Source organism: Phaethon lepturus, unplaced genomic scaffold, assembly GCF_000687285.1.
Source record: "Phaethon lepturus isolate BGI_N335 unplaced genomic scaffold, ASM68728v1 scaffold5617, whole genome shotgun sequence".
Classification (NCBI taxonomy): domain Eukaryota; kingdom Metazoa; phylum Chordata; class Aves; order Phaethontiformes; family Phaethontidae; genus Phaethon; species Phaethon lepturus.
In genome coordinates this window covers 71727-84067 of record NW_010551024.1, presented here as the reverse complement: position 1 = coordinate 84067, position 12341 = coordinate 71727, and the positions used below count along the sequence as shown (strand labels likewise).

Sequence of the window (12341 nt, the reverse complement as noted above, 5' to 3'; positions counted from 1 at the left end):
TAGGGAAAGTTAAGAGATTTAGTCTCCATAACATAATTCTCACAGAAATAGCTCTATTTTGCATCCTTCTAGATTCCTGAGGATCCTGGAAAATGGTCTCGATTAGCACGAATTGTTCCTCTCTTAGCATGAATTAAAAAAGAACTTCTGTTCTGTTTTAAAACATGCTAGTTTTCACTGACTCCAGGGAACCTCTGAACTTGATCACACTGCTTTTTTATCCATCATGCATGTGAAATACCTCCTGTGTAATAAAGACATATTCACAGAATCACATAATCATTAAGGTTGGAAAAGACCTTTAAGATCTTCAAGTCCAACCATCAACCAAACACCACCACGCCCACCAAACCACCATTAAATCTTATAATGTAATTCACATCACAAAATGTGATGTGAAATCCTGCTCACCTGTCTTACTGAACCTGCTGCAGAGGAATAAAATGGAAAAAAAACCATTAGATTTAAGAAAAGGGTGGATAGCTTCATTACTTTTAAAATTTCATTTTAAAGCTAAGTCTGTTTTGTGAACCCAAATTCATCTGAATAGGCAGTATTCATCCAGATAATCCCATGGAGCAAGGTGTGGTTTCTTTTACAACACTAGGGGGAAAAAAAAAAACACAACAACATGACATGTTCTTGATTTCATGATCCAAAAGGAGGTTCACACACAGACATACCATTAAAATAATTAATGTTTACTATGTAAACCTTCTGATCTTTGCTGGTATATGAAGCATTTGTTAGTCAAGGTAGGATAAAAATTCTATAATAAATTCAGTGACTCAGTCCACCACAAGAACAATTTACTCTTCCATTTCTGCTGATGTACTTTCAAAAAATATTTGTGACGAGATCTCTTCACTGGATTTCCAAGATTTTTCTTTTGCAGACTTCTTGTCATCTTTGCAGTTCAGTAATGCACTTATAAGTATGGGCAAAACTATCTTTGATTATCTTAAAGGTTTTCCAGCTACCCAGTCAATTAATGGTGTTGTTGCTTTTGGCCCATACAGAGCAGTTGCATATGCCAAAGATCAGAACTATAGTTCTTAAATCTATGCTGTTTTTCATATTCATCTGATAGCTGTTCCAGCATATGGTAGCAAATGACATCCTAGTTTATAGACTTAGCATCCCGAGTAGTTCATCATCAGACTAAAAACCTCTTCATCATCCAAAAAATGACAGACAGTGTGCCATTAACATGAGAGCCTAGGCTGATATGGAAACCCAAACCCTTCTTGTCAAAGAATTTGCACTTTCAGCCTTTTTAATAGTACTCTTTTTTTACTAGCACTTAATTTTTTTTAAAACATAGTGATATATATGACAAAATTAAGTTAATTCAAAGATTAAATGTTTTCTTGAGGAACAAAGTTGTCCTACACCCTCCTGCCAAGTATATAAAAAGATGCACTTCAATCAGGCTATTTTTTTCCCAGTGTCTTTCTTAAAATTGCATACCAGGAAAATTAGCGTGCATCTATAGTAACATGTTCATTTGAATAAGAGTGTGGCTTTGAAGTGAATTGCTTGACTGTACCCACTTACCACATTTTGTTTGTATCATGGTCTGGTCTTTGAGTGCAAAAACTGGATTCCTTTTGGATGAAGCTAATTGGAAAGGTTTGCTTCAAGAATTAATGTGTGCTCAATCTGTAACACCAGATTAGGATTGTTCTGAAGTAAAAGCCCTAAGATGTGTGTAGTATAGATCTCATGTCCTTAGCATTGATTTTTTCAGTCTAAAAATACGCTGCTTTCAACACCACACTAATTGGCTAAGGTTCCATCGTCTACATAAAAGGTCTAAATTATTTAAGATGTTAAAAAGATTTTTTTTGGCATCTGAAAATGGAAACAAACATTCATTCTCAAAATATTTTATCAATAAAGTTCAGTGTTTTACCCATTATAATCAACTCTAATCTAGTGGTTCCCGAGGGTTTCTTTGGCAGATGCCAGCAATATGGGCTGCATATTACTCTTGGGGAAACCTGTATCTGTATTACCGCCTGAGGACTTTTCAAGTCGGAAAAGGACTCATCAGCTGTCATCATGTAGCCCACATGCAGGCTACATGGGACAACTGTATGGCTCATCATCAGTGCCCCAATCTGACCTTAAGCAATGCTTTCCTTTCTCTTTAAAAAACAAGTTAAAGAACCATGCTCATGGTTTGTCCTTTGAAGTAGGATCCTACTTCCTCTCTATCTTGATAAGGAGTTATGTTAAGACTTTGGCTACCATAACAATGCAAATCTTTCCATATAGAAGGGTTATTTTACAATCTTAAACATACATGAGTCTCATTTTGGAATATACATATAATTTTTTGGAAGGTCTGTTATACAATACTGGCTTAACTTGAACTTCCTGTCTTGCCTACTTTGAAGTTTACTGCATGTTAAACACCACCATCAGCTAATCCATGACGCAGTTCCTGAAGACTGAAAGGTTAGTGCTCAGTTTGACCATAAAGAGGTATATAAAGAGATGCCCACTTTGCCCTTTTTTTCTGGGAGTTTTTTGCTCTTGGAAGTGGTTATTGGAGAGAACAATAGATGTCTGAGATCAAATAAAAACAGGTCTCTAGGACTCCTTTGTCAACCAATACTTAAAAACACAACAGCAATAAGGCATATTTGTGTCATGCTGAACTGAGTGACACTCAGTGACCTTCAGTTTCTGAGTCTTGTGCCTTCAGCTGAATCCATAATATTATTTTGTGCACAGCTTAACAGTAAATAACCATTTGGACCCTTACTTTGTGCATTTTCTCATGATGACAACTAAATTTATTTCATGTTTGTGTTTACTAGAAAATAGCAATGTGCAAATATCACCAACAGGAACTTTAATATTGAGACACTTCAACCTGAGTGGAGTTTACACTTGTTCCATTGTTTATAAGCTAACAGCAATGCAACCTGATAAAAACCTCGTAATAAAATATCTTATTTATGGTAAGTTATCTATCCAGGTAAGTGTGTTGTTGCCTTGGAAAAGTTTTATTTTTTAAATGTGTATTGCTATTTTTAAATAAGTAGGTTTATTTAGAATTTAATTTGCAGAGATAAAGACATTTTGTTTCTCTGGGACATTGTTTTTAATATTAGTTACTACCAGGCAGTTAATTTAATGTCATTTACAGAGCCTTAAATGAAGCTCAGTGGCTGACTGAGAAACTTAATGAATACAGTTCTTTTTAAAAAAGAAACATAAAACATAATGAAATGTAACAAGCTGAATAGGCAATAGTTCTTAATAACATTAAAATAGTATAATTTAAAACTGAATTATTCTATATGAGATTAAATGTGTATGAGTTAAAATGTGTACCAGTGATCATTTAGAAACATGGTAGAGCACAATAACCTAAATTAACTGCTGATGTAAATTAACTTTACTTTAGCACAGTAGCCTTCATATAGAATAACCATGACTTTTAGCAGCTAGCTTGCTTGACAGAGCTGGGAAGGACTAAATTTCTTTGAAACAGTATTGATGGAAAAGGTTACAGTTTTCAGTAATGCAGACTTCCATCCTTCAGTAAGGATCCAATCTGAATGTTAGCATACAAAATACAAGTTTCATACATATATACAAAAAATTATGGAAAATGTATCAGCAAGAGAAAGGAAATGGGGGAGGCAGAAGTAAGGTAAAGGATCTAATGATCTGTCTTAACTGGGTACCGTATTTTGGATGTCCTGCTGCTTCTTTCAGCTGGTTCAGTTTCTATTCCTTTGTTCTTGCTTCCCTGCCACCTCCTTCTTTCTGTGATTATACCCACACCATGACCCCTGTTCTTCATTCTTTTACTCCTATTTTCGATTTAACATTGTGCTCTGTTGATCTTGGCTTTGCGTAAGTAGAGTGATTATCATGAAATAACTAGAAGCACACATTTTATGGTACATTGGCTTATTTGTGAAAGATGCCCAGGTGTGCATTTAGCTTCACAGTAAAGGTGATATAGTTGATCCATCCATAAAAGTAAATTTCATACCTATATGGAAGCTTTTGCAGTTACTTCTGCTCACAGAGAAGGAATTCCTGTTCATCTTATTAGCTGCATCTTCTATTGATCTCTGGGGAAGAAGATTCAGTTTTTAAGCCCTTTAAAATACTATTACGATAGTTGACTAAAAAATATATAACATACTACAATAACTGGCCATATGTGAGATGGAATATTGTGTCACATACTAAAGGGTATTTTAAGATATGCTTAACCTTAGCTTTCATAATCCTGATCCCTTTATTGTAATCTCCTGTTGGTTTAAAAATTGAAAAAATACTATAAAAGACTAAGACTTACCTATGGATATAAATAAAAATGTAGACTTGTAAAAATCTCTTGAGTGTTTCCAACTGGCCCAGCATATACTATTTTATCATTAAAAATTCTCTGGGGGGTGCCAAATAGGTTTTGTTTATAAATTAAGGTTTTAAATTGGCAATTTTATTTTCAAATACACAAACTAGTTTTCTTCTTTTTACTTCATAAATGTTCCTCATCATCTTCCGCATTTTTTCCTGCAGGTTATTCTGATCCAAAAAATTACTGTGAGTTCACAGCCCAGTATCACGCAGCCCCCTGCAATAGTTCTCATAATACTTCCTTTGAGAAAGCATTGCTTCAGATGCTAAGCAAACTTGTTGCTGAACTTTCTTGTGAGGTTACATTAATTAGGTCAGAATGCCATCATGTAAAAATGCAGAGAGGAGGTCTACAGAATGAAATATTCTTTACATTTTCAGGTAAAAATCTGCCTTGCTTTTAAAGAATGGTTAGAATTTTTATAGTTAATGGATGTATTTACTGCTTCTATGCAGAAAATACTGTAAATGTTTAATAAGAAAGTTTCTTGATTGTAAAAAAGCTTCAAAGTATTGCATGTGAAATTCACATCAATATCAAAAAGATAGTTGATCTACTGAAAATTGCATATTTTACATTTCTGAAGAGCTTTAGAACTTTTTATAGCTGTAGATAGATCTATATGTTTTTAATTTTGTATCATAAAACATTCCTGTGTCCCTTCTTGCACATTAACATAGGAAGGAAGGTGATACAGTGTATTCTATAACTCCCCAGATTACCTTCATCTAGCCATCTACAACAGGTGTATAACTCACTCCATGGATGTGCTTTCATCTTTATAAACCGCTTCCAAATGACACTCTAAGACTGGATGTCTAATTTTCAAGAACTAAATTTAAATGGGATGAACCTCCGTACTTTTTCTTCTTTAAGTGGCAACAATAAAAGAGGGAGATTTCATAATTTTCCATTTCTTTAAAATAGAAGGATCCTACAGGAGACCAGGGTAAAACTGAGTTGCCAAAAAATACTGAGTTGCCTTGATTTAAAGCAAATCATCAGATGGCTTGGGAAGATGTCACCAAATTATGGGATATTTAAGGATTCTTAGCGAGTATAATTACATATTGTAATAATTATAAAACTTTACATCTGGTATTTGGATCTGTTTACACATAAATGAGTTTATGTTTATACATAAATGAAGACCTCACAGTGTCTTAGTTACTTTGATAAAGTTTAGTTATTAAAAATATATTTTCACTTTAACATGAATTTGTTTTCATGAAATGTTTCCATTACCAGCTTTTCACTAAAGGCATTAATTCTGCAAGTCAGAAATGTGTCATGCCAATCCAAAGGAGATTTTTTTTTCTTGAGACTCGTTCTCAGAATATTCCTTCTGAACACTGAAATCATATGAAAATAAAGTCTCAACTCCTTTACGCTGTGAGTAAGGTCTGAAGGAACCTGTAAAACAGTCCCAATATACATTCCGTTCACTTGAAGTACTTTCTGTTATTAAAAGAGATATCTAAAACCCAAAGAGAAGCTATTTATAATTGTTGAGATAAATGTACGTAAAAACATCTGCAATATTTTCTTGAACTTACTGTTTCTAATTATTTCAGCTCTAAAAAGGCTATTGTTTTCATATATTGTATTAGATTAGCCACTATGTATCAAGACATGCAATTTGAAAAGATCCCTTTCTGAACAAAGTATATTAGTTATGCTTCATTTTCCACTTTCCAAGTTTAATTTTCTTAAAAATTAAATATAATTGCTTATAAACCAAATGAAACTATTAGTCAGTTGTATTTCTCTGAAAATTGTATTTGTAGTGGATAGCGGTGACATATCTGAAGAGTCTCATTACTGATAGCGTAGTTAGTTAAGGTTAATTATAAGGTTACTGAAACTACGTAAATGAGATTTAGCTAATGTGCAGGCTTTATAGACTATTTGAGCATTAGGAGGAGAAATTCTCCAGTTAGAGATTTAGGTGGGTGTAAACTTTGATACGACTCAGTGGTAAACTACACATTTTTAAGTAGCTTGAAGTCTTAGAAAGTACTTTCTGACTTCTAAGTAGCATTTTATAGAACCATAGAACAGTTTGGGTTGGAAGGGACCTTTAAAGGTCATCTAGTCCAACTCCCAACCCATGTGGTGTTTCAGAATTACTTCCATGACAGAGGTAGGTAAAGCTTATAATATAGGGAGTTAAATTCACATATTGAAAGACAATTTTATTCTTAATATGGCAGCTTACTCTAATGTCAGTTCTGGAGAGCAGTCCAGCAGCTTCTTCGTTAACTATTTCCCAGGCCTTCACCATAAAATGTTAGTAGTAGTCAGTTGATAAAGAATGTGGATCCACACAAATGATTACTAAAACGTAACTACACTTTTTCTTCAGTCCGTACTTAAAGTCTTCCTTCGGTTCTATGTGTCATAGGCATTCGTATGAGAATGTAAAGGGTTGAGTGGGTGAGGCTCAGGAACTCATGGGTTTGTGCAGGGCAGGGAGCAGGGAATGTCTTTAAAAGCACTAGATATTGCCCTGATTGATTGTTTTTCAGAGAAAACTTGAGTCCGCTGCAGGAATAGTCAGAAGCTTAAACTGTTAGGGTTCCTGGATGACTGTTTTAAAACCTGCAGCTTCATAAAACTGCTACAGCAGGCAGGTAATTAGAGAGGGAGTAGCTTATTTCTGTTGAAAGGATTCAAATATTTATAATTTGGGCAAGAGTCCAGAATTATACATGTCCTTGCCATTAGAATTTACAAATAAATGACAGTTCCCATAAAATATTTAAGTATACTGAAAATTAAGACAGAGATGTGTAGTATCTGTAAGAAGACAAGCTCTGTGATTTCTTTAAATCATTGCAAGTTAGACATCTGAGATATGGTAAAAAGTCCTAAATATTTGCATCAGAACTGACTAGAATCTTAAACCAGCAAATAAAAAAATAAATGTTTATTGACTTTGTTCTCCTATAAACAGATTGTGTTTTGTTACAGTTGCTTCCTTAGACAAAGACAACATGCTATGTCAGCAAAATGCTTGTGATGCATCTCATAGACTAAACAAGGTACAGTAGGTGGATCAACTAGCATTTATAATAAGCTACTCTACAATAAAGTACAGTAACATAAAAAATGAAACATACTCCATTTAGCAAGTTAATAAATTGATATAAAAGTTTTAGTGGATATAAAGTTTGTATCAGTTAAAATTACTAATATTCTATTGCCATTATGGATAAGGGAGATCACACTATCAGTCTATGTTAAAGACAGTATATTAAGAGTATGAAAAGTGGCAAGACAATCAGGAAACTTTGAACATGTATTATCTTACAAACATTAAACATGCCATTTTGCAATGTGAGTGCCTTTCCATCACTTCAAAGTGATGGCAGAATTTTAGCTGCTTGAAGGTGTTTGGCTCTTACAGTAGAGAACCAGAAGCCAGAGTCTTGCTTACTAGGTTAACTGTTAATTCAGAGGTTATTAAAGGGGAAAGGCTAAAGGGGAACGGAAGTATAGGAGGAATACCAAGAAATAGCAGGTATGCAAATCATGCTTCGGGATTCCAGTGGAGCAGTGAGGGAGTCTAAAATAACATTGTACTCATTAAGCAGCTTCCATCCTGTTCACTGAAAAAACCCCTAAATCTGTGGGGAAAGCTCATGATCAAAGTTCATCTTTTTCATATATACAAGAGGATCGAATTAAGAGAGCATGAATAAATTTGGTTTTGCCAATTTGTGTGTGTACTGCACCTTGAAAGCCTTGAAAAGGGGTTTTTTTCTTATTTATATATTTATATATATATATAATTAATACCCGTAGACTGTCTGGATATGAAGCATTGATACTTTTTATTGTTAGACTTTGTCAGATTGCTAATGGGTCTTTCTTTTGTTACATATTTTATATATTTTAGCCAGTTAGAAGGCACATTTTTAATTTTAACTATGATTTAATATACTTAATATTCCAGTGGAAGACACTTCATAAAAAATGGTCCAAAATTCCTGAGAAAATAAAGGATTTTTTAAAATAAACATTGCCTTTGGCTAGGGAGATGAGTAGATGAGATGGAATAGAGCTCCCTTGTATCCTAACATCTCTGTGATTCTGTGCTGGTTCTGCACTGATTGAAAGGAATGTTTTTCCTATCTAGGATTGTATTTGTGCAAATCTTTTGGAGTAATGAAATTAGTCTTCATGATGGTATTTGATTGATATGATAATAATCCCCTTACTTAACTTGGCATCAGGAGACCATTGGCATTTTCTTTTTATTGAACAGAAATAGCTAATAATGATGGAAAGTATGTCTGAAATATAAGTGGACCTAAATGATAGTACCTATGTAGATGGGAAAGCTGCAAGTCTATTTATGTTGGGCTACAGATGTCTAATGTAGGCAAAATTGCCATGGATTAGCTTTTAAAGTTCTATTTGTATAATCCTGAATACTTTCAAAGACATTGCATTAATTGATCAAGTTTTATCTAAATTAAAAACAACATAGTCAAGAATATCAGATTGTCCTCCTGTTTCCATTCAGCTACAGTCAAAAGATCTAGTGGTACATCCTTTAAATCTTAACCTTAACACATGCTCACATTCTTTTGTCTTTTCTTGTACTCTGAAAGAATACAAGACCTCTTTCCATCAAAGATTCTGAAAAAATATTATGTTTCAATTTAGGCAAAACATCTTATACAGAGATATTTTAAGCAACAAGTGGAAGTTAGCAGGAAAAGTTCGGAACCATTGCCTGAAATATACTACATTGAAGGTACTCTGCAAATGGTATGGGTTCATCACTGCTATCCAGGGTATGGAATGAATGCTCGAATACACCCAGACTGTCCAGAATGTTGTGGTAAGTGACAAATTCATTTATTGTACAAAGTATTAAATGCTGTTAAAATGATTTTTTCTGTGATTGAACTCAGTACGTTGCTATTTAACTTTATAAAATTGTTATGCCATACTGTTTTGGGCTGTGATCCTGTCAAGTCTGTCAAGGTAACCAGTATTAGATCAGGTTAGTAATTGGGTAGAACTTTTGTAAGACCTTGTTGATTTAGATTTTAAGCCGGACTCACAATTTCTATGGACTGATTTAAATTAAAATCAATCAGATGAAGTTCAGACCTCAAGAGAGCAGTGGCATTTTTTGGGAATTAGCATAGAAAATCTATAATCTGACAAGGTACGTTTCAAGTGCTGTTCTACAGTGAGACAAACAAGACAATTATTTTTGTTCTTAAGCTTATAATAGGGGGCATAATAATGCAACGCTTTCATCTAATTACAAACTTAAATGCTACATTCCAGAACTGAGTAAAGTAAGAATAACAGATAAAATAATCACTCTGTATAGCTCTGCAAAATAAAGCTAAATTTGTAAATATTTGTGAGCCATTTGGAAGAATAAGGAAAGGGGGGGAATGAATTCTGGTAATTTTATTTTTGTCAATCCTCATATTAAAATGGAGTGGATTGGTGTTAAAGAGCAGCTTTTCCAGACTGCGTTTTGCCCAAGAAAAGGTTACTCATATGATTCCCAAATATTGAGCCTGAAGCCTCAAGGGAACAATGGAAGACAAGACATATAGAGAATTAATCTGTAGTCAAGCTTGATTCCCTACAGACCTAGAAATGGTGGACGAAAACATTGAATTACATATTGAATGACAGTTTACAGAATGGAATACACTTTGAAAACAGATAATAAGAATATGGAAGAAAACAGAGACAACTCAAAAATTGCAGAACATGCAAAATGTTTCCATATATGATCGTTTTTTCCAATTTGTTGTCTTCATCAGAAGGAACTTTTGGTCCATGTCTTCCAGGAAAAAGTGAAAAATATCTGGAAGGGATATATATAAATATCAAATTTATTACATTTATTGTAACACAGAATTTATTGCACACGATTTCAAGGAAAGGTACATGAAAATCAAGTTTAGAAAAGCATGGCTTCTTTAGGATGATTTGTTTTGTACAGACTGCAATTTTGTTTTGGACTTTCCCCCAAAATACCTTACTCCATTCTAAACTAATTTGTATTCCTTTTTTTTCAAAACAAAACTTTCATTTTCGCTCTGGTGGCTGTTTAACATAAGTAGTAAAAAATAATAGTTTTCTTAGCTACCATGCTCCTTTACTTCCTGAACTAGACAGAAACACTACATAGCCCTACACCAGTGTCAACCCAAGAAGCTGACCCCTGTTCAGCTGGGATTGTAACAGTCATGTCTTTGACGGATACAGGGGCAAGCTTTCACATCTGAGGTACCCAAGAATCTGAAAGAGTCACCCCTGAAACTTGACTGATTACTACTTTACACAATTGAGGATGTCATTTGAGCATTCAGCATGCTCAAACATATACTCTTTTCCTTAGCTGACCTCTTGGTAAAATTAGTAATTTCTTTTCCCAGAATCTAAAACACGGTATCATGGGCAGTAAAAGTGAAAGGGTCCTCTGCTTATCATTCTACCTCAAGGCAAGGTATGAGTTTCAGTTATTCCTGACAGATGTATCCTGCATAACCTTTAAAACCTCAGAAGACTACATAGACTCCCAAGGAAATATAACTCAGTATTGCACATCTTCACCATTGGAAAGCTTTTTTCTAAGGTATTTATGTAATTTCCCTTGACGTAGTATGTATCTGCTATTTCTTGTTCTGTCTCAGTAAATCTGGAAATGATTCTGTTATCTTTGAAATAGCTTTTGTATAATCTAGAAGACTCTGTCCATTTTCTTTTTCTGATATTGTCTTCATTGAACTGTATCACCTCAAGTTCAGTCTTTTTGGTCGTGTTTGATAGACCTATGTTCGGTGTGAATACTGTCCACTATAGGTTCTCTACATTTGTTTTCAAAGCCTCAAACTTCATGCAGTAGTTCTCAGGAGACCATGCTAACAGGGGAGAATTAGTTGTGATTTGCTAAAATCCCTAGATCTGTTACTTAAACAGAAAATAAAATATTTTCCCTACGTCTTTGTTAGTGAGAGAGCTTTTTCTGAAACATGCACTTACTCATAGACACATTTTGATAAACACATTTCCACGGAAGTACAGCAGAGTTCAACTTCTTGGGTTATCCAGTAGTTTCCCTTGTAGTTGCAGGAACCACCTCCTGTAATCCAGTTAAAACAGTTCTAAGGTCCATTTTAGAACTATTTGGGAGTTTTGTTCTCTTTAGCTACTCTTGTTTTGTAGTTAGAACTTCAATCTTTCAATCTAAATTAATTAATGGAAAGTTCACACTCATTTGCTCTGATGGGGAGAATGCTCTTTAGCTTAAGTAGATTTTTTTTGTCTCCTATTTTATAATCAGACCAAGTCAGCTACTTTCTATCTGCTTTTGTAAGAGTTTGCATTCAGCAAACCTGTATCTCACATGCCCAATTTTGAGTTTAATATTCTTGCACAGGGGTGACTAGAATTTAACATGGTATTTCAGATGAGCTCCTACCAGTGTCTTTTACATCATTAGTGCTTTCTTTCAATCCCAAGAACCTCTCTCCCAAATGATGTGTCAGTACAACGCTTCTCCTTTTCATTGTGACTGATTGTGCTCACAGTCCTTTTTAATAAAATAAATATACAGGCCCTTCTCATTTTTTTATTTCTTCCTGCCTATTTAAATCTTGTCCTTATTCACAGCTTCTCCCAGTTTTGTTGTCAGCATAGTTCATTGGGACTTTTTCTGGTAATCTTGTTAGTGGAAATATTTAGTAAAGTCTGTCTAGGAGAAAGCTCATGAGTAATCCGTTTAGCAATTTCTCTCCAACTCTTATTTCCCTTTTAAGCATCATTCAGTACTCTTAAAAATTTCATTCTAATCTTAGTCTTCTATAGTTTTTTACATTTGTATGTGCTGTTATATCGGGTGCTTTCAAATTAATTACATGTTTATCTTCACTGTAAACCAACATCAAATTGTATTACTTTC

At 34.2% G+C, this 12341-nt stretch overlaps 1 protein-coding gene across 1 annotated transcript in view; it reads left to right on the top strand.

The window, feature by feature from the left end:
• The window catches only part of ZPBP (zona pellucida binding protein), a gene marked incomplete at its 5' end in the record, with an annotated part of 24010 nt that overhangs the window by 8531 nt on the left and 3138 nt on the right, over positions 1-12341 (top strand). The window contains 4 exons of the mRNA XM_010290715.1: positions 2829-2972; positions 4555-4773; positions 7367-7437; positions 9068-9245. Coding sequence (XP_010289017.1) covers positions 2829-2972; positions 4555-4773; positions 7367-7437; positions 9068-9245 — 612 coding nt within the window. The remainder of the gene's footprint in view (positions 1-2828; positions 2973-4554; positions 4774-7366; positions 7438-9067; positions 9246-12341) is intronic.